The sequence below is a fragment of the Palaemon carinicauda genome, chromosome 11, assembly GCF_036898095.1.
Source record: "Palaemon carinicauda isolate YSFRI2023 chromosome 11, ASM3689809v2, whole genome shotgun sequence".
NCBI lineage: Eukaryota > Metazoa > Arthropoda > Malacostraca > Decapoda > Palaemonidae > Palaemon > Palaemon carinicauda.
The window spans coordinates 18,644,096-18,667,402 of NC_090735.1; the positions used below are offsets into that span (position 1 = coordinate 18,644,096).

General features: G+C 36.9%; 1 protein-coding gene across 2 annotated transcripts in view; it reads right to left on the minus strand.

The window, feature by feature from the left end:
• LOC137649640 (large ribosomal subunit protein mL37-like) overlaps positions 1–23,307 on the minus strand; it is a 61,145-nt gene that overhangs the window by 30,501 nt on the left and 7,337 nt on the right. Inside the window, exons 1-3 of one of the 2 annotated variants that reach the window (XM_068382616.1) lie at positions 10,430–10,505; positions 7,379–7,565; positions 25–234 (exon numbers count right to left, since the gene is read on the minus strand). In XM_068382616.1, the coding sequence (XP_068238717.1) occupies positions 25–234; positions 7,379–7,551 (383 nt within the window). In that variant the 5' untranslated portion in view covers positions 7,552–7,565; positions 10,430–10,505. Of the gene's footprint in view, positions 1–24; positions 235–7,378; positions 7,566–10,429; positions 10,506–23,307 lie in introns of those variants that run through there. The other variant, XM_068382617.1, reaches the window with a different exon arrangement.

A 23,307-nucleotide genomic window follows, 5' to 3' on the forward strand; every position in this document is an offset into this window, starting at 1 on the left:
TAGGAACAAACATAATATACTTACTCCTGAACTTTTAAATCCTCTTCTTCTGTATTATCTTTCATCTGATCAAGTACCCTTTGGGGAAGTGTTGAACGCACTATGCTGTTGGTCAAATGCTGCGCTTGAGCCATCCCTGCTGGTGGTGAATAACGTTCATGGAATACAAAACATGGTCTCTTAGCTGGCTCCAATTCTTCTTCTTCAACTTCTCGGGGTGGTAGGACTTCAGCACTAAGAAGGTAAATATAAACTAGAGATTGTGCAAATGTTTCATAAAAAATACTGTATTATTTATCAGAAATTCAGTAAATCAAGTAACTTTGACAGTTACAGCAAAAAGACATTAAAGAAAGCATAATATGTCTCAGAAACTTTACAATAGCACTAATAGTTCCAAGAGGATTGCAGACCAAATAAAAGTGTTGATAACGTGAATAAACAAAGCATATGGTAATTTGACAAGGAAGCATACAGTAAGTTAACGAAGAAGCATATGGTATTAAATACAATAATCTTACTAAAATTAAGTTCTAGTTTTCTTCAGCTCTCAGATTTTAGACAATGCATCCAGACCAACAGGCCTTATTAGGAGAGAATGTTCAAACAATCAGATGCATACGTTTGTGAAGGTGTGTAATAAAAATTTTGGGGCTCATTTATACCAACATTACACTACTAGCACACTTGACTTGAGATTTTCTGTAATATTTTCTAATGATCTAAACTGATTCCATGTGTCAAAATACAGAATTGTACACAGAAAATGTTATGAAGTCACTCCAAGCATTGTAAATAATGCCTGAACAAAGATTGCTACTATAATGTAATAAAGTGTCTACATAATAAAAGTATACAAACTAGTACCTGTTGAAGCTTGAGGTGTGTGCAATAATTAATGGATAGGTCTAGCAGCAATTAAGCCTACTTATCATTGTGATGTAGATTAAATCCCAGTGAGTATTGGTGAAGTATTTTAAAGTACTGCACAATAGTTGAAAAGTACTTTATTGTTTCATGTGCATTTGGCCCAAGTACATATGTATTGATTCTGTAAATCCCAGGTACAAATATTCAAGATTGTGTACTAAAGTACAGTACCAGAACTTGCACTTGAACCAAAGCCAGGTAAGTGCATGTATACTGAATGCTTTACATAGATGAATGTTTTACCACAGCAAAATATGAGCACAATTTTCTCGAAAGCATCCACTGTTTACATTTCCTGGTGGTAGTCTAATGGAAACATCTCTAACTAAAAACCAATGGGTGAAGAGTTCAGACCCCTCCTCACCCCAATAGTTTTCCCTAGTTTCTGTAACCTTACTCTCCTTATGAACTAAGGAGGAAAAAGTTGGAGAACTCTGTAAGTCTTTGTATACACTGAACCTTCTTCATCAATTGCCTGGTCCTCCATTAGTCATAGCTTGGGTGGAGAAGGGGCCAAGAGGAATGATAATATCTATACTTTATTAAATATGGGTAGTCTCCAAGTGTGTATTCACACAATGCAATCAAAGAAACAGAGTTACCAGAACACCATGGGGAGAGACAATGATCATAGATTACATTTGAAGCGAGAATTTTGTCCTATATAAATATTACCTTCATGACTATAAATGGTTGTACTATCACTGAAAAGATTGTAAAGTGTGTTAAGGTTCACTCTCCTCTGCTTTCAATTCTGAAGTCTGATTTGTAGTCATCTTACATACCCCATGCCATTGAAAATGTAGGAATTTTCAATTTAATCTTACTGCACTGGACTAGAACAGAGTTTGACAGAGTTGAGTCCCTATGGAAAGATATAGGTTTAAAACTTCACCCGCAGTCATTGGATGGTGAACGAGAAAAGAGACCATGGGGGAAGAGAGATCTGGGGACACTTTTTGTTGCCAGATCCATGACTTTGGTTTTTACACTTTTAACGTCATTGCATCTCATTTCTGCCGCCCATCATAGACTGGTAATGATGCTTTCCCATCGGACAATGTACAATCATGTGAACACAACCTAAGTCAATGTGTGACAAGCCCAATGACTCTCACTTGCCTTTGCTAGTGTTGAGACTTCCAAACTTTGATTTCTGAAAGTTTCCCTCCAGCTCATTCACTTCAATTGTCCATCTGGACTATTTTTGTTCCTATTCACACTTTCCATAATCAATGGAATCACTTAAACAAGCAGTTACACAGGTAGAAGCGAAGGTGAAAAATCTCTTTCCTTATGACCTTTTGGCTCTGAACTGAGATGGATGGTTGAGGAGGAAAGTACAACCTAAAGGACTCAAGTCTGTATAGCTAGGAAAAATAAAAATTAATTAAAAAATTTTTAATAGGTTCCGACATAAAACATGACATTTTCAAGTAATTTGTATTTTTCCTAGCCATACAAATCCCCATCCTTTGACTAGGGAGATTGTTTCAGTGCGAGATGGAATCGGTCGCTGAAGTTGGATAAAAAGTGGTTATCCAACTGGTGAGGATGCAGGTCAAGGGAGCATGGCGAGAAGCCCTATCTCCCTTCTAGTCAGAAAGCCCTCCCCTTTGACCTTTTGGCCAAGGACTGAGAAGCATAGTTGAGGAGGGAAGTTGGATTAAAGGACTGGTGTGCAAGGATAGGAAAAAAAAAATTACTTGAAAAATTTGTCATTTGCTCCTACACGTCATCCAAAGTCTCGTCCTTTAATAAGGGAAACACATTGTTTGATGGGTTAGAAGTCCACTGGAACTGAAACTGGAAGGTTAAATTTTCTTCTGTGGAAGTTATTAACGCTTGTTCTAAGGAGAAGCAAAGCGAGGACCACTGCCACCCGCTATCAGTCTTTAATATGGATGAAAGACTGATGGGATCTGTGTTGTACATGTATACATGTACCTGATCAAAATTTGGAGATCCCTTTCCCTGAAGGGGGCATCAGTTGGGCACAAATATCAAGTACAGTATGATGATCAATGGGCTGGCATGAGATTCACCATCTTCCTGTTCATTACAGGGGGATGGGGAAAGATACTTATCTAAACTTAAAGAATGACGCTCTGAAGTGAAATTTACCAGCATCTGGTCCAACCAGCATATAATGTTTCAACCACTTTGTCTCAAAGAGGGCACACAGAAGAAAGAGGAGTCAATCCTATTACCAATCCTTCCAGAGTTACATCTACAAGTTACCATACAGTGGGAGCTGCGCTGACTACAAAGCTTGAGCAGCCATCACAGGTTCATAAACAAAGGTGTCAAGGGACTTGTGGGTAAACTCCCATAAGTAGAAGGCCATGAAGGTGGTCTGCCTCTTCCAAATACTGGTCTTCAGTACTTCGCCCACTGACAAGTTTCTCCTGGAGGCTAAGGTGGGGCTAATACCCCTAACCTCGTGAGCTCTGGTCCTATCTTGCACCTCTGCTCTCTCCTCAGCCAAGGAATTAGCTCTTTAGATTGTCTTACAAAGCCAGAAAGAGAGATGTACCCTGACACCTTTCTCTTGGATCTGCCACTACTAACAAACAGTATTTTCTTGTTCTTTCAGTGATTTGCATATTTGTTTTCTTCTGTTGATATTTGTCATCATTAATCATTACTATTTGCTGATTGGTAAAGATTATATTTTGGTTATAAATATGACACAGTTTTCTCTATTTGTTAGTATGAAGCATATAATTATTCTATTCCTAGCAAAAGGTGCCTCATAATATGAATTTTCAGCTAACGGATCGAATTACAAAGTTCGAAAGAGATAGTGTTCTAAGTACCTCTTTCTTGGTTCTACTCGTGCTAAGCAAGAATAGCTAACACTCAAGTCTTCTTCATAAAGCACTCCAGACACCTCAGAGGGGACAAAACCCTCTTCTCTCTGTACCTATATGCATCACATAAAGAGGGGATGGAGAACGGTTCGAACCAAGGGTTGTGCCAAAGCAGGGTCCGAGTTTGGCCATGTGCCTTGGCACTACACTAAGGAGCTCCTATAAACCTTTCGCTCGCTTAACCTCTTCGCTGATCATAAGGCAGCAGAGAGTTTTGAGAGTCAGAACCTTAACTGAGGCCTTCTCAAAGGATTGTCCGAGGAAACAAAAACACCTAGATTGCTTGAAGTACTTCCATGCATAAGCAACTCCTTTGAAAAAGAGCGGTCTATCCTTTCCGTCAAAAGATCATGCTCAAGTCTGAGCGGTAGCCTTGATGGTGGCTACTGAGAGGAGCTGCTTCCTACCAGGAAGAGGAGGAACTCCATGATCTGGTCTAGAGATGATCCGACCTAAGAAGAATCCTTTCTACGATATCAATCATAGAGGATGGCCCCCTTTTCCTGGGAGAGTGAGGGCCAAAGGAGTTTCCTCAGTATCTCGACAAGGCAGAGTGGGAAACCATTCAATATGACACCACCCAAGAGCCACAAGGATCAACTTCAGTCCCACATGGTAAATTGGTCGATGGAACAAGGTTGCAATGAGGAAGGGCGTAACCATCCATGTGATCCCAGGGGTGTTGGAAGGCAACTTTGAACACAGATCATCGGTCTGAATCGGGGGGAGGAACCCTGGGGCACTTCCTCTTTAGCTGTATGATGAACAGGTCGATCCTGGAGAACCCAAAAACCAGAAGCCTTTAGGTTATACCTGGCTGTAGGGACTACTAAGACTCTACAGCCGTCCCTTGGCAACTAATCGTGTTTGCTAATCCATTCTTCTTGCATGGAATGTATTTACTGACAACTCAAGAAATGTATCTACTTCATTAGCTTGCAGAGCTACATGCAAGCCAAATGTTAGTGTTGTCGCAAACCATGGTTAGTGAACTGTATCTTTTTTGAAGCGAAGCTCCAAAATGTTCCGTCGTTGCAACTCAGTGCCATTAGAAATGTGAAGAAGGTTAGAGTTGCCACTTAGTTATTTTCAAACTATAAACATTGAAATTATGTCACACAACATTTGCTGGATACTGTCTCATTAGGCCTATAGCAATGAGTTCCTTGAGAAGGTGAGCAAGATGAAAATTGCAGTTTGAAAAATCTCATAAAATCCTACTGTCAATAAATATGATTTTTAAAATATTTCTAAATACTAACGGTTTTACTTTGCATAGATTTTAAATTATGTCTTTCACAAATCCAATAATTCTTTTGCACAACTAAGCCAAAACCCCCAAAATCTCAAATTTTTTAAGTAATTTAAAGTCCTTTAATAGGAGATTGATTCAAATGCAGCTGGAATTCAGCAATTAACACATATGACGAGATGATGACAGAAGCCAGCATTTACCGGTCAATGGAGAAAGCACCAGCCCCTTGCAGGTACAGTAAAGTCACTTTGATTGCATCTGGAACTTTCGGGGAAGGTGATGGTGTGAAGTAAAATTAAAGGACTCAGGTTTATATAGTTAGGATAAATGCAAATTACTTTTAAAATTTGTGATTTGTTTCTACACGAATACAGACCTTTGGCCTTTAACTAAGAGCCTCATCATTAGCTGGGAATGAAACTCCTTTTACCAAAATGGCTGGCTAAAAACCAGGGATTGCTGATCTCAGACCTGATAATGTGCGGAGAATAGTATCTTGAACACCTTGTGAACCAGAGTCGAGAGAGCCGTCATGCTCATGGCCCAGGCAACCAAAGCTGTTGCACAAGAAAATCTCATTTCTTTGACTAGTAAGTATGTCATTTAAGGCATAAACAATTTGATAGATTTGCCAGTATATATACACCCTCTCCCTCATAAGGAGGACAGTGGAAGGAACACTACTATTTGACAGGAATAGAAAAGCTGCTAGCTGAAGGTGATGCCTACCAGTATCTACATCTGTCCAACTATAGAGAATTCCAACAACTAAACCCCACAGGAGGGGAAGAAAAGAGCAAAAAGGCCAACCTAGAAGGCAATTGTAACAACAATCTTAGATGTGATACTTTTGGCCCGGTAAAGAAGCTAGTCACTACACTACCTGCTTAATAGCAATTAAAGGCCTAAAAAACATGTCTAACAACCTGTAAGTGCATCTTTCCTTTCATATGTAAGATAAAAAAACTGCTACTAGAGGCTCTGAAAGGAGAAGTATTCCTTTGACCATACCCCGCACAAAAGATAACCCACTTCTCTTGATACACCTCAGCGGAGGATTTTCAGAGTCATCACAAGATGTCTCATGGTGTCGCGCTTTACAAGCCTCACTCTCGGAAGAGGTGCTACATAACCTCTACCCATGAGATGATAGGAATTCCACGGAGCTGTTGAACCTCTGCAGGTGGGGTTGATAGTGCAGTTTGTGTCACTAGGGTAGCTCTTACTGAACCTCCACTAGTAGATGCGAAAGGTCCGAATAAAGTGAACTTAGGTCTTTGAATGAAAATACTTTGTCTCTCCATTCAGAGAAGGCAAAAGGACAGAAAAGCATAGACATTGAGGGCATCCCATATATGCTGGAAAGCGTCCTCGAGTGCAGCTGCAAGGTCTAGCACTGGTGACCAGTAGACTGCCAATTTTCTATTGAGGCTTTTAGAAAACATGTCTATTGTCAGGGAACTTCACAAAGTCAGGAACATTATCGATGTGTTGTTGTATGCACAGCACACAAACAAGATTTGGTAAGGCAGGATTTTCCAATTTAGTTGGAAAAGGTTGCCCGAGCGTACATCCATAAACTACGATAGAATGATTTAGAATCAAAACAGAGCCCCCTACTCGCTCGTCGACATATGGTTTGCGAGTGAGCATGTTAGCATGGGAGGGCCTCTGGAGATCAACGAGAGCAAGTGCGCTCATTACACATAGAAGGCCTTGAACACGTAGTGGGTTGGAGAATCAGAGAAATCTAACATAATGGTAGAACATTATCCAGCCGCTCAAGTTCAAACCCAATGACAATGTCATAAGATGCTGAAGCTTATTCCCCTTTATGGGATTAAGTGCTAAGGTTAGCTTTCTCACAAGGGAGAACCCTGAAACAACAGGGAATTCCAGAGGAGTAGCACAGTATTGTCAACAGGAGCTTTGAAACTTCTGATACTCCTCCTGAGGGAGAAGTTCACCTTCTCCACTAAGTGAAACAGGAGAATCTCCCAGCCTCAAGGATTGTCCAAGAGATAAGACAGAAAAGTTTAAAAGTCAAGTTTGAAAAAAAGCCAACAGTAACCCTATGTTTTTCTGCACATGGAAATAAAGGTGGTGAGGCTTCATTGTCACCAGCTGGTAATTACCGTCTTCCGTCAGCAGTTTGTTATAAGTTTTAACAACCAAGTTCCAACTACACTTCAATCGATCTCCTAATCAAAGGATGAAGCATTGTATTCATGTAAGAACAAAGTAAAAATGCTGTGTTTGAATCTTAAGCACAACCTACGATACAGGAGTCAATCAGCAATTAACACTGTGATACACTTACTTGTTAAAATATGGAGGAGAAAGGATATCCTTTGGGTCACAAATTTTTATTCCCTTGGCAGCTAATATTTCAGCAGCTCCCGAAGAAGGGATACTTCTCTTATTTTTTAGATGCCACTGAAATCTGAATCCACGTCCAATGTGTTGTGCCAGACATATCGTTGTAGTCCTCATAATGATGTCAAAATCTGAAAAATACGATCACAGCCAGAATATTATGATCTAAACTCTAGAGAATACAGGGGAAAATATTAAATCTAAAGTTCTACATGAACAGTCCAAGTATCTTAAGCATTCATGATCTCACTAAATCAAAAAGGATTATTTATGACAAAAAAATAGTGAGATAAAATGAAGGGAATATTATTTTACTGTCGTTACTTACAATAACGACATGGGAAATCAATTGTTATTGAATATCTATGTTCATATTGTATATGGAAAATGTTCTTTTATATTACATTGCGTTAAGTGGAAATGTGCAGGTTTCTGTACAAATGAATGTTTTGTTTATATCTAATTGTAATAAGCATTGTTATCAAGGAATATTGTCTTGTGAATAGTTGTATAAGTGGTTAACAATGCGATGTAGGTTGTTTGAATAGTTTCGTTCAGTTTGCGTTGGATAGTTGGTTTTGTTCGTTTGTTGTTTTCTTTTGTCGTGGGCGAACGAAGCGGAAGTTATGACTTTGGGAGAGAGAACGAATGCATTATGTTTACGACAGAGGCAGCAGAGGTAAATCGGGACAGTTGCTGCCTGTCACTTGTCAACGCTTGTAGTGTGTCCTCAGTGGACTTAATCAGGATGAAGAGAATTTCATTTGATTAACAAAGCCGTTCCTTCCCAGCATTTAATGAAGTGGATGAATTGATCAACCGAAGTTTGGATGAGTATCATATAATATTTAGTTACCTTGGATGGGATAATTCGCTAGGGATATGCATATCTGTGCGTGGGATTCCGTGACTGGGTAAATTCAAATATTTATATGTGGTATCGTGGTTCACCCGTGCCTAGCAATCCGAACTCGGTAAGAACTTCATATGAAACCAAGTAAGTAATAATTGGGGCAAAAGCTCAATAGAATACAGTATGACCATTTATCTTTGTAACACAACGCAATGAATTCCTAATGTAGAGAAAGGGTCTTGAGTTCTCTTAACGAATCTGGTAATTAGTAATTTTGTGAATGACTGAAGTCATTATATGTTGTTGCTTGTTTGACCCTAATAAGTAACGATATTTACAGTAATAAATTGAAATGTTGTAATAGGGAAGAAAAAGTTTGAAAGGGGTATGGAAACAAAGAAATATACTGGTGGGTATTGCATCAACGAATACATAACGATATCAAGGGGGTCAAGTCTTGTAGTATATGTGAATAACTAGGGTAAAAAATAATATGTCCAAGTGGGTATTGCATAAACATACGGTATTAAAAGAATGGCTTGGGTAAAATGTAATATGTCCACGTGGGTATCGCATAAAAAAATGGGTACAGATGGTATTAGAAGGGTTAGATCAAGTAGAATACTTGAATGATGAGGGTATAAATGAAAAGGGTTTATAAGAAAACGAGTAATTCTTGGATAAAACGTAATATGTCCATGTGGGTATTACATAAATGAATGGGTGCATACAGTATAAGAAGGGTCAGATCAAGCAGAATACTTAGAATGTTACGGATAAAAATACTCAAATGTCGCGAGTAAAAAAAGAAAACGAGTAATCCTATTGATCAAAAAAACAAAGGGCGGAGTTTAGGCCTATGTGCAGAAATTCTAAAACTGATATGTACATACAAACGAACGGGAGCGAATACAATTGATTCGTAGAATGTCAACAAACAATTGAAAAATATACTAGTAGTATAGGATACACTGAAGGTAATTTGTGCAGTTTTTCATGGAATTATCATACATCCCTGAAAATAGAATATAGAGAAGAAAAGGTTTGTTTTACCATTATATACCGTTTTCCCCACCCAAAACCCCAGGTTCCCACTGGGGGTCTCCCATTATTGGCACACACACATACATATATATATATATATATATATATATATATATATATATATATATATATATATATATATTTCATTAACTATTTATTTGCAGTAAAAATAAGTCATTTTTTTATGGAAACTTGAGTTTTTCTATTGGAAAAAAGTTGTTTTTTAGTAGGAAAATTTTCCCTGTCCGTAAGTATAATGAAACCATACAATCTAAGGTTAAATGTACAATACAGTACATATCCTATATATTTTTCGGGTAGTGTAAAACATTGGGTCACTGATTTTCAGCCCGCTAAAATACTCATCCACTCGGCTAATACGCTTAGCGCAACATATACTTCTTGCCAGAACAGAGAAGCAATAAAACAATGTCTAATTACAAGCGTAGTGAGCCACTGCGGATCCAAGATTAGTAAGTGAGTGAATAATTATCATTAGTTCATTAGCTAGCACACTCGTAGATAGAATAGGAGCCTTTGTATATCAGCGGCCAGTTCCTCACGCGTTCATTAAAAATGGACATCAACTAACCTAAACTTTCCCCCCTAACCTACAAACCGTGTCCTTACCTACTTACCTAACAGGGGGCCTAATGGCCCCCTGTGACCCCCTTACACTGCCGTACTTTAAATTAGACATGATACATACAGGTGGCCGCTATCATACATACACCTCATACAATAAAACACGGGTGACGACGATAGGAGGGATTCTCGTTTTCTATGCGAACCACAGTCCTGGCAACCTTACGATCTACACACGTACCTAATTTTCCAACTGGATAACACATCTTTGACCATTATTAATGGTGCAAAACACTCGTTTTTTCGTTTACAAAAAACTCCTACAAAATCCTAATACCTAAATTGCAATGCATCACTGGCTTAGTCTACCTTGCCATACATCAAGAGCAAGCCTGCATATGTAGGCTTAAGGTTAAAACGTATACCTTTGATTTACTAATATTTAATTCAACTTCAAGTTTTTCTATGCCTGTCCACCGATCTAGAGAGACAATTCATAAGAAAATAATTTACCTTAATATGACCAATAGCAAATTACAATGTCAACAGAGTGCCGACAGGACGACGTTCTTCTTCTTGCCAACCAGGGTTGCCAGATTATTTCGACAGGATTATCGTACACAAGCCTTAAAATTGTCGTTTTTCAACCAAAATTATCGTACACAGTTTCAATATAATTGTTAGGGAGTTACATGATTGACTTATTTCAAAATATTTTAGTATAATTGTTTAATTAAACACACATTTGTATATGCCTAAGGTATGTATCGTACATCGTACTGGACCTAAAATAATCGTACATGTACGATAATTATCGTAGGAATGGCAACCCTGTTGCCAACTTTGTTTGTTTACATTACCCTGGCATTCAGAGTGGTTTCTTCTTCTTGCGTAGCTGACTCTCTGCGAGGCTTATTATTATTATTATTATTATTATTATTATTATTATTATTATTATTATTATTATTATTATTATTATTATTATTATTAGCTGACCTACGACCCTAAATAGAAAAGCGAGAATTGAATACAAGCTACTCTTACTAGCGTTTAAGATACTGAACCAAAATATCTAAAAGAATGCCTGAACAAACTAGAACTAGAAACAAATGTTACCATAAGACACATGAGTGACAAACAGACTATCTGAACCAAGAACAAATAGTAAATTTGGTGAAAGGGCTTTTAGCTACTGTGCGCCTAGATATTATAATAAACTGCCAACTGAAATGAAGGACCTAAAGGGAGCAATTGAATTTAAGAAGAAACTAAAGACATTACTTTTCACAAGATCATATGATTTGGAAGATGCTACAATCAAAGAATTGTATAAGTTATAATGAAAATGTTTCGTTAGATGATTGATATGGACCTGCCCGAGAAGTAGTTCACTCGATTTCAGTGGAGGGTTGAATTTAAACCCAAAACAAGTAAAAAAGTAATAAGCCCAAGGGTTCCAGCAAGGAAAAGCTAGCCCAGTGAGGAATGAAAATAAGAATATTAACTTCCCGAAGAGTAATGGACAATTAAGATAAAATATTTTAGGAACAGTAACAAAATTAAAATGAATCTTTCATATGCTGTATACGCTCTAAAAACTTCAAAGAAATAAGATAAAATCATGTGCCCAAGTGTACCCTCAAACAAGAGAACTCTATCCCCAAGACAGTAGAAAACCATGGTACAGAGTCTATGGCACTACCCAAGACTAGAGAACGATGATTTGATTCTGGAGTATCCTTCTCCTAGAGGAACTACTTGCCATAGCTAGAGAATCTCTTCTGGCCTTACCAAGTGGAACGTAGCCACTGAAAAATTACAGTTCAGTAGTTAACCCATTGAACGAAGACGAATTGTTTGGTAATCTCAGTGTAGTCAGGTGTATAAGGACAGATGAGAATGTGGAAAGAGTAGGCCAGACTATTTGGCGTATCTGTAGGCAAACTAAAAAGGAACCATGACGAGAGAGAGAGAGAGAGAGAGAGAGAGAGAGAGAGAGAGATATCCAATGTAGTATTGTCTAGCCAGTCAAAAGACCCAATAGATCTAGCGGTAGTATGTCAAAGGGTGGCGGGTAGCCTGGCCAATCTACTACATTTTATACAACGTTCACTTTCTTTACAGAGTCAGCATTTTCAATCGATATCGATCTCTGTCAAAATTAAAATATATAGTTGTATAACCTTACATCATCTCATCTACTAACATGGAAAAGGAGTCGTCTTAACTTTGTCTACTAATACTTACTCCATAAAAACCGAGCAAAAATAAAGGAACAGTGTATACGTCTCCATTTGTTATTCAAACTATAACTTTCATGTTAACTGTACCATTTGTAGTGAAAAAAATATATAAATTGAAAGCACAATCATTAAAAAGACACCTGAAATTAATATAAGTCAGTGTTTCTAATGGGAGGAAATGGCTAAAAAATACATGCATAATTGCAGGAAATAAGTGAAAACTACTTGTTTCTCTACTTAGGTTGTTTTATTCATGATTTCTTGCAAACTATTACGAAACTGTAACCTGTAATTTTCAATAAGAAAAATATGAAGGCCAACCAGAAGAAAGAGCGGATAACTTGCTAGTACAGTAGTAACGAGTTCGCCAAGCAGCAGACCGATCCACGACCGGGACCGTGAGTTTAAGCTGTAATTTACTGGGGAGGCTACTGCTGTGGTTGGGTATCACAGTGATGGGTTGTGCTTACCCGGCTGACGTTCTGGTGATGATCTATTCTGAGGAAACTGGAACTGACACCAGACACCTTTAACCTTTAAATGGTATATAATCAGCAAAAATAAAATGGCAAATGACAATAATTCTGAAAGATTCAAAACTATGGTAGGTTGTAATATAAGTTAATCGGGGAAGGGGACGTGGTAGGGCACAACCTTTGAGGGGGAAGGGGTTTGAATACTACTCCTTTCCCCCTCCCATAGAAAGCCACTGATGACGTCTCGGGTATGAAACTGATCTCAAAATTGTACGGAAGCTACTCAAGGGATTTTTAGCCCTTTCGAATATCTCCCAATATCGGAAATGATACTGCATCCTGTCTAGCAGTCCCAAACGCATAGCACATCACCGTAGTAGCACCAATACTCCAAATGACTCACATTACTGGAATATTTTATTTTTTAGCACTTGATTACTTGAATCAACCATAAGCTTTCTTAATGAAATATACTGTTCTGTAATAGATCATGCACCCAATTAGGACATTTGAATCCATAGCTCATTGCGTTCTGAGTAGCTTGCAACCCATTAAAAAACTCAGACTATTCAATTGCCTTTTTCGATGCACGAAGGACGAATTTAGCAATAGCATCCAGTGCTTCTGTAATCAAGAGGACGTTCCAACTTGCTTCACTATGTCTAGCATTGAGACCCCTATGTGTTGCATGGCTTCTCTGGGTCGCACCTTGCATAGTTGTAGCTAACATTCTATTGAATGCCTCTCTGATCAAGCTGTTCTGAAGAGCTTGAATGGCTTGTTGCTATTCAGCCAGGAATTCTTGGTCACAGGAATGTTGTTGTAAATTGCCTGGCCCTTGTGGACAAGCACTGGCTCTTGCGATTCTGCAGCTCCTAGTTCCATGGGGGAATGTTGTGGGGAGCCAGTGTATTGGTATTCTTATGGCCAGGCTGCAGGGGCCTTTGGGCATTTTAGGCAGCTGATGAATGTCTTAGTGGTGTCTAAATTTTGCATACGACTTTTATCTTACTCACTCCACCATATATTGGGAAATGGAGACGCGTGGCTTCAAGGGATACTGCTGGTGACAGAAGTTCTAGAGACATACAGGCTTTCCGATTCTGTGACTATCTGACCTTCGTGGACGAGATGACAGTGCTCGTAGTCTCGTACTGTCATACACAAGGTCTATCTATAGACCTTGGTCGTACCATCATTCATCCAGATCCAACTCCTATCATCTAGAACTCTAGTCTAGCAACCTCGTACCAGCGTGTTGTCAGGTTTTTTGGCAGAGGAGGATTAACATATTGTCTCTTTCACATCCTAAAGAACTACAATTATTTTCTCCAGAAGAAAAACAGAAACTGAGGAGGTTGAATCAGTAACAATATGTCTCAGCGAAAATCACCTGAATCAATAAATATACTTATTCTTTTACTTAATATTAGAAATTTCAATCAACCCTCGATAAGGCATCTTAACCATCATCAAAGAAACTAAGAGATAAACGTGTAACAGAAAAGACTAAACACTGGAACATCATGACTCACTATAGATGAGACCTAATAGTGGAGAAAAGGACAGAGCTAGTTGTAATTTGCATTGTAAAATAAAGGTAAAACGAACTGTTAATCAAAATGTATTTTTCGAAAAAACGATCCCTATTACATGAAAAAATTAAGAAAGCAATGTTGACGGGGAACTAGAATTGTAAGACTGCCAAATCATTGATTGATTGATTGGTGTATTTGCGGTTTTCTAGCATCCTGACACCTAAGGTCATTGACGCTGAGCAAAGTCATTGAAAACAACGATAAATGTCTTTCATAATGGGTAAAAGAATCCTCAAAAGGCATTATACCAAATAGACAAAGTCAGTCACACAATCGCTAGAGTTGCAAAGAAACATTACAAGTAAAGACAAGATGGAGGTGAAATGCTTTGAATTGACAAGGTTGAATATGCTAGAATTAAAAGAAAATAATAGACAGGAATGATAAGGATAGGCTTTGTGTGTTGTGTATGGAGGCAGAGTATACTACCGAGCATATGTTTAGCTGTAATGAGTTAAGACAATTTAGAAACAATGACATGGAAATGAGGAATTTAGAAACACCAACTAAATATGTAGCCTGGTAAATTATAAAGGCCCTTGGAGTTAGAAATAAAAGTATGTAAGCTGTGCTGTCTGTGTAGGATGTAACTAATGATAATAAATTTTCTGCAGATTGCAGCGCTTTGCACCTACTACGCTTCTTCTAGTAGTGTGCCCACAATCACAGTGTTGTGGAGAGAGCAATGAGGAACCTGGTACCTGGCACCTAGAAAGTGATGAAGACAGTGAATCACTCAATGCAGATTATCAAATGAAACCATTCTTTCATCAAAAAGATTTTTGTTAGCTAAGAGGAAAAAGCAATTACGTAAAAAAACTGAAATAAATATGAAAGAATTTAAAGGATACTTAAAAAGAACAAATGGGTTTTAAAATCCAAATGAAGAAGTACAATCAAGAGTAGAAATCGAAAGTTAAATAATCAATTAAAAGAAATCAGAAATTGAGGTATTGTCGAGGTATTTAAAGGAAAACACAAAATGAACTATACAATAGAAGTTTAAATATTATTTGTCATCAATGAAAGCTGAAGTTACATGGGGGAAATTTCCTAGTGGGCAAGATAGTAACTTGTTCAATAAACTTCTCAAGCACAGCTGTTCTCAGGATCGAACTTTTTGTATGGCCTCTACTGGCTCAGTTAGATGTTTCTTTAAGGTTCAAAGGCCGCTCAGGAATAGCAGAGGCAAGGGAAAGTGACAATGCCCTAGCTAGCAGGACAATGTCATAGACAAGGACCATATATTATCATTATTATTATTACTTGTTAAGCTACAACCCTAGTTGGAAAAGAAGGATGCTATAAGCCCAGGGGCTCCAACATGGAAAATACCCCAGCGAGGAAAGGAAACAAGGAAAAATAAAATATTTTACGAACAGTAACAACATTAAATAAAATAAATATCTCTTATATTGTGTGCCCGAGTGTACATATGATCAGCGTCCAAGACCCATCTCCACACAAGCTAGGACCAGGGATGACCAGGCAATGGTTACTGATGACTCAGCACATAGACCTATAGGCTCCAACCCCCATCCCCAAAAATCCTTAGCTCACAAGGATGGTGAGGTTGCAGACACTACAAGGAACTAACGAGTTTGAATGGAACTTGAACCTCAGTCCGTCAGACCGCCAGGCATGGACGTCTTCAATAGGCCATCACAACCCCTTTGCCTTGCTTTTGAAGTCTTGGCTTCGGTCCCGAGTCAGATTCAAATTGCTTTGTATTACATGACTCATTTGGTGTTGATTTTTGGACTTCAAGTCTTCAATTTTTTCTCTTTAACTGGCAGACTATCATCATGGAGATGACTTAGCATTGTTAACTAAAGTTCAAGCATTTTCTTAAAAACAATTCATCTATTCAAACATTATGAGACTATATGGTCTTCATTATTCCCATTTTTTTGTAACTTTCCTAGCTTAAACGACCTTCATTATTCAATTTTGAAGGGATGATTTACTATCAAATTTATCTTTCCCAAATTCTGAATCTAAATTAGGTTTACTTGAAATTATGATAACCGCTACTCTCTTTCCTAATTAACATAAGCAACTTTTCCTTTTTATTTTCCTTTTTAATACAATGGATAAGAGCTTTTAATTTCTCCGATTTCCCTAGTTTAGAGTTTCTATTTATATGCCTTTATAAATACTTCTTGCATTTGCTACGTCAAAAAAATTATTTGTGTGATTGGCAGATTAAAGGGGCAGTGACAATACCCTAGAGAATGACCATATATACATATGATCAGCGCCCAAGCCCCCTCTTCAACATGCTAGGACCAGGAAGGGCCAGGCAATGACTGCTGATGGCCCAGCAGAAAGATTTATAAGGTCCCCCAGACACTCCATACTTTGCTCACAAGGATGGTGAGGTTACAAACAAAAGAAACTATCGAGCTTGAGCAGGTCTCGAACGCCAGTCCAGCTGAGCACTACGCCGGTTTGAACGAAAAAGAGGAGTAAAAAAGATGAAGGGATAAATTTGTCTCTCTTGTCAGAACCCAAGGAGGCCGCGTTTGGTAAGGCAGTATCCAAAGGTCCACATTAGACCTTTTAATAACTGGAATTACCTCGAGATAGTTTCTGTAAGGACCCGGCCAGGTATATCATGATGATGATGATTATTATTATTATTATTATCATTATTATTATTATTATTATTATTATTATCATTATTATTAGCTAAGCTACAACCATGGTTGGAAAAGCAGGAAGATATAAGCCCAAGGGCTCCAACAGGGAAAAATAGCACAACGAGGAAAGGAAATAAATAAACTGCAAGAGAAGTAATGAATAATTGATATAAAATATTTTAAGCCCAGATACAACATTAAAATAGATCTGTCATATAATGTATAATCAATAAAGAGACTTTAGTCAGTCTGTTCAACATAAAGAGATTCGCTGCAATTTTCAACTTTGGAAGTTCCACCGATTCAACTGCCAGATTAGAAAGAAAATTCCACAACCTGGTCATAGCTGGAATGAAATTTCTAGAATACTGTGCAGTATAGACTTATGATGGAGAAGGCATGTTTGTTTAAATTGCTTATCTGTAGTCTATTTCTTTTAGCGATGCATATTTGCACCGACTCGCAGCGGTGCCCTTTTAGCTCGGAAAAGTTTCCGGATCGCTGATTGGTTGGACAAGATAATTCTAACCAATCAGCGATCCGGAAACTTTTCCGAGCTAAAAGGGCACCGCTGCGAGTCGGTACAAATATGCATCGCTAAAAGAAATGGACTATAGTACTGCGTGCTGTCTGGAAAGATCTAGTAAGATATAAAGATAGATTCTAACGCCTTGAAATACTTCAGAATAAAAATATTCTTCTCCTGTCTCTATTAAAGTTAATTAACAGTTAAAACGAATGTACTCAACGCTATGAAGACAGATCAGCTGTTATTCATTGGTGGGCAAAACCCGTAGAGTTTCCAGCAGAAGTTGACCATTGGGGAAAAATCAGTGGCTTGTCATAAGGAGAAAAAATGGAAATCTTATATTGAATTACAAATGTTTTGAATATGTCTAGTATGCTATATTAACAACTGTGCATTTGTTTTAATGCTAACTACATGGAAGGACATATTGAATTAATACATTATCTTCACATTAAGTTACTGATAATCTCCCCTAAATAATAGAGCGGCTGGATATATATATATATATATATATGTATATATAGTATATATATACACACACACACACACACACATATATATATATATATATATACACACATATGTATATACACACACATATATATACAGTATATATATATATATATATATATACAGTATATGCATACATATATTACATATTTCTTTCCAGTCACATTCAGTGGAACGGTCCCTCCCCGCTTTTCGGGTCGGGAAGGGGGGGGGGGGAAGTAGACATACCCTGGTAAGAAGGTACCACGACATGTACATTTAGAACCACAATCTCCCACAAATTGCCGAAACTGCCGTGTTGTAGTCAGGAACGGGGGAAAGGTTGAATATGTCTATGTGTGCATATCTATCTAAATATTTAGCCGTCAGTTTGACGGGTTGCGTACACTCTGTATTTGGAGGATTACTAATCTCTTTCTCTGTTATTATTAGTTTTATAAGTGGACATTACAGAAATTTATTCTGAAACGGGATTTCTGTAAGTCACATAGCTTCATATTTGTTACTCTCTCTCTCTCTCTCTCTCTCTCTCTCTCTCTCTCTCTCTCAAAGGTCCTGTATCAAACTTCGGGGTCAATACAAGTTTTTATGGGACGTGAGCTGTCAAATATAGCTTTCTCTATCAGCTATTAGTCATCACTAAAGACGAAATGTGTTTTAATCATATTTAAAAATCCCTTTTAATCATATATCAAAATCAATTTTCATCATATTTTTCAAAATCCCTTTTAATCATATATTTTAAAATCAATTTTATCGTAAATTTAAAAAAAAAAATATTCTATGAAAATGGTCCTCTCTCTCTCTCTCTCTCTCTCTCTCTCTCTCTCTCTCTCTCTCTCTCAATTAAAATCCATGAAAGTCGACTGACAATTAGGTTACTAATTCACTACTTAAGTAAGCATTGGTACACTGGTTTTTGGGAAAAATCCCTAAATCACATTCCCCTTTTTAGGTTCGAAAATTGAACACGCGTCCTTCATATTGTAAGCCGAGTGCCTTACCTCCACACCAAGATTTAAAGGTTTAAAGGTCACTCATGAATAGATATCTCTCTGAGGCTCGAGGTAAGGATGGCAGGTTCATCCATGCCAAGATTCTTGGACATGATGTGTCCTACCATGCTAGCGGTATTTTTAGCTTTACTTCAGAAGCAGGTCTTCTGAAAGCTATTAAACTTTTAAAATGACATCTTTGCTTTCATGGTTTTAATTGAATATTCTTTTATTTTCTATTTACAATAAATGATATCGGCGTCAATGGCCTTATATGTCAGGATGCCAGAAAACCTCAAATCAATCAATCAATCATGAATGGCAGAGGCAAGTGACGTGACACTGACCAAGCAAGCAGGACAATTCCCTAGAGACTGACCATATATACATATGATCAGCGCCCAAGCCCCCTCTCTACCAAAGCTAGGACCAGGGAGGGCCAGTCAATGGCTGTTGGTGACTCAGCAGGTAGACCTATAGGCTCCTCCAAATCAAAAGGATGGTGAGGTCGCAGACACTGCAAGAAACTATTGAGCCTGAGCGGGACTCGAACCCCAGTCTAACGATCAACAGGCTGAAACGTTACCAATAGGCCACAACAACCAGAATAAGGCAACAATTAGAAATAGAATCAATACAGTTACTATGAATGTTAGATATGGTAGAATCAGTTCTGCTTAACCCAGACACGTGTATTCACTGAGTTCAAGCGATACTTCAACCACGTTATCATAGCGTGTGTGCATATCGCCTTATCAAATCTTTATGCTTGCATATCTAGTCATTGTCGTAGATATATTTGGCATTGCTTAAACCCAAGGGCCATTAGACTACCTCCTACATCATTCAGCGACAGAAGATTAAGAAATGCAAACTCCTCACACGAGTTTAACTTTCTAGCTTGGCCAAGCGGGACAGACTGCAGTCAAGAGTAGCCTTTCGGAAAATGCATCCCAGTTGTCTTGGATGTAAATCCAAATTCTAATTTTTTTTTTCGTTATCTTTGATTCTATAGTCACAACGTTCAAGAAATCATGATTTTGAAGAATTAAAGATTCTTAGCATTCTTTAAAATATATATTGAAATTCGCTGAGGCCTTTTCATCAGTAACCTAACTTCCAGAAATTCTGAAGAATTTCTGGAAGTTAGGTTACTGATTCCTATACAAACACTTGCATAGATACGTTACTAAAGTCCGTTAAATAGGACACATTCAGTTGAGAGAGAGAGAGAGAGAGAGAGAGAGAGAGAGAGAGAGAGTCAATAATTCCTAAATGACCCGAGAACACGTGAAATAAAGTAGATATAATAAAAATATAAACCCTAAATTTCATATATTTTATGACAACCTAAAGCTTACAAATACTTGTGGTTAATTACGTGTGTGGATTCCTTGCTAGAAAGCCGAGGCAGTTATTGTAAAGATTTCAATATTAAACAGAAATACGTTGAGAAACATATTTTAGTCTTTTCAAGAATCCAGAGTCAGTGCACCATCAACAGTACAATAATCAAAATGAAAAAATCGTAAATAAGATTTCTTATTGTATTACCTTGGAGGATAACAGGGATGGCTGGGGTCACGAGAGTGGATAAGGTTAATAATGACTTGGTAAGGGGAACAACAAAGGTTACAGAGGTGTCAAAAAAGAGAGAGAGAGAGAGAGAGAGAGAGAGAGAGAGAGAGAGAGAGACTCCGTAATGAGGAGAGACCAGGAGTATGTTGTGAGGAGGATGTTGGAGATGGATGTTCCAGGTAGGAGGACAAGGGGGAGACCAAAGAGAAGGTGGATGGAAGGTGTAACAGCAGATATAGAGAAAGATCTCACAGTAGAGGACATCGGAGACAGAAGAAATGGGAAATGGCTTTCAAGAAATAGCGATCCTGCATAGCGGGAAAAGCTTTAGCTTAAGATGAAGAAACTGTATTACCTTGGGGAGATATCATTATTAGGCAGTTTTTTTAATGGAGGTCCGGTTGCTCTGTTTCAGCGGAAAAGGTCACGTTCGCCAAAGTATCGCAACAATTGTAGTTCAGTTGCTAAGTAATTTTTAGCTTTAGTTTATACGAAGAAAATTTTTAACGTCTATCAAACTTGTATGAAGAGGAATTTTAATGTTACTTTAAGTTTACATTGAAATCAAGATAATAATTTTATTTTTTTTCTGCTTACATCGGAGCTCTCTTGTGTTTTTCATTTTCCGTAACTTAAAATTTACCGTTTCTTTGTTCCCTCCTCTTCTATTACTTTCTCCGCTACCAAGGACAATGTGTTGCAATCAAAATGAACTTATGCCGTTATAAACACCGACTGGGATAACTTCTGAATTTTTCTTAATTCTAAAATGCAAGATTAATGATATTCATAATTTGGTGTTATACTGTATATAAGAATTATTATTATTATTATTATTATTATTATTATTATTATTATTATTATTATTATTATTATTATTACTCGCTAAGCTACAGCCGTAGTTGGAAAAGTAGGATGCTATAAGCCCATGGGGTTCAATAGAAAAAAATAGCCCAGTGAGGATAGGATATAAGAAGAAACTACGAGAAGTTTAAGAACAATAATAACATTTAAATAAATCTCACATATAAGGGCTTAACAACCGCATCTCTTTTATAATGATTTTTCAGAGTTGAAGATAGCGAGTATCTTTTTTTTTTTTTTTTTTTTTTTTTTTTTTTCTTTTAACAACACTTTTGGAATGTTATTCTTCCGCGTTACTTCTCTGAGCTTCTTAAATCATCTTGCACGCAACAATACAAATACACTAGTGTGCGCAACCCGTCAAAAATGACGGTTGAATGTTTAGATAGATGTGCACACACACACACGTACAAACACAGATTCAACCTTTCAGATCCCTTCTCCCTTTCCTGACTACTTCGAGGCAATTTGGGCAATTTGTGAGAGATTGTTGTTTCTGAGTGGTTGCAGATAAGTGTGGCAGGTCTTATATATATATATATATATATGCACATGTATATATATACATATATATATATATATATATATATTATATGCATATTATATATATATGTATATATATATATATATATGTATATATGCATATTTATATATGCATACATGCATGCACACACACACACACACACACACATATATATATATATATATATGTATGTATGTATGCATACTGAATATATATATATATATATATATATGCATGCATGTATATATATATATACACACACACATATATATTATATATATATATATATTTATATACATGCATGTATATATACGCACACATATTTATATATATATATATATATATATATATTTATATATATACATATATATATATATATATATATAGAAACTATATATATGTATGCATACTGTATGTATGTATATATATATATATATATATAAACACCGTATATACAATTTTTCCCGTTGCTACTCCTGTAACAGAAAATGCTCGAAATAATCAAGAACGCATTGCACACTTCGATTCAAATCTACTCCTACAACTAATAAATTTAAAACATACTAATTACTGGATTCGTTGAAGTAATTTACCCGCTTTCTGATCTCAACGAAACTCTTGTATAAAAATTACAGATCTTTTCCCTCTTTTTAAAATATTATATTTTATATTGATAATTCATTACTCTATTTCCTTATTTCATTTCCGCACCGGGCTGCTTTCCCTGTGGGAGGCCTTGGGCGTGTAGCATCCTGCTTTCCCAACTAGGGTTGTAGCTTGGCTGGTAATAATAACACAAAGGAAAAACATTCGAAATACTTTAGCACGCCTCGTATAATTGAACTACACTAACGACAGTGTTGTGTTTAATCTCTGCTGAATATATTTCTAATCATAATATTACTCATTAAAAATGGTTTAATAAAAATATATGACTCATTCAAAATATGACTCATTCAAAATATGACACATTCAAAATGTGAAGATTCAAAATATGACTCATTCAAAATATGACACATTCAAAATGTGATGATTCAAAATATGACTTATTCAAAATATGATTGTTTCAAAAAGTGACAACTCTAAAATTATGACTTATTCAAAATATGACTCTTTCAAACAACGATTCATTCAAATTATAACACATTCAATATGAGAACATTCAAAATAAGACTTATTCAAAATGTCATTCTTTCAAAAAGCAACTCTTTCAAAATATGACTTATTCAAAATATGACTCATTTAAATAAGGCGTATGAATCTTTCAAAATATGACTCATTGAAATAATGCGTATGAATCTTTGAAAACATGACTTATTAAAAATATGACTCATTCAAATTAGGCTTATGACTCTTTCAAAATATGACTCATTCAAATAAGGCGTATGAATCTTTCAAAATATGACTCATTCAAATAAGGCGTGTGAATCTTT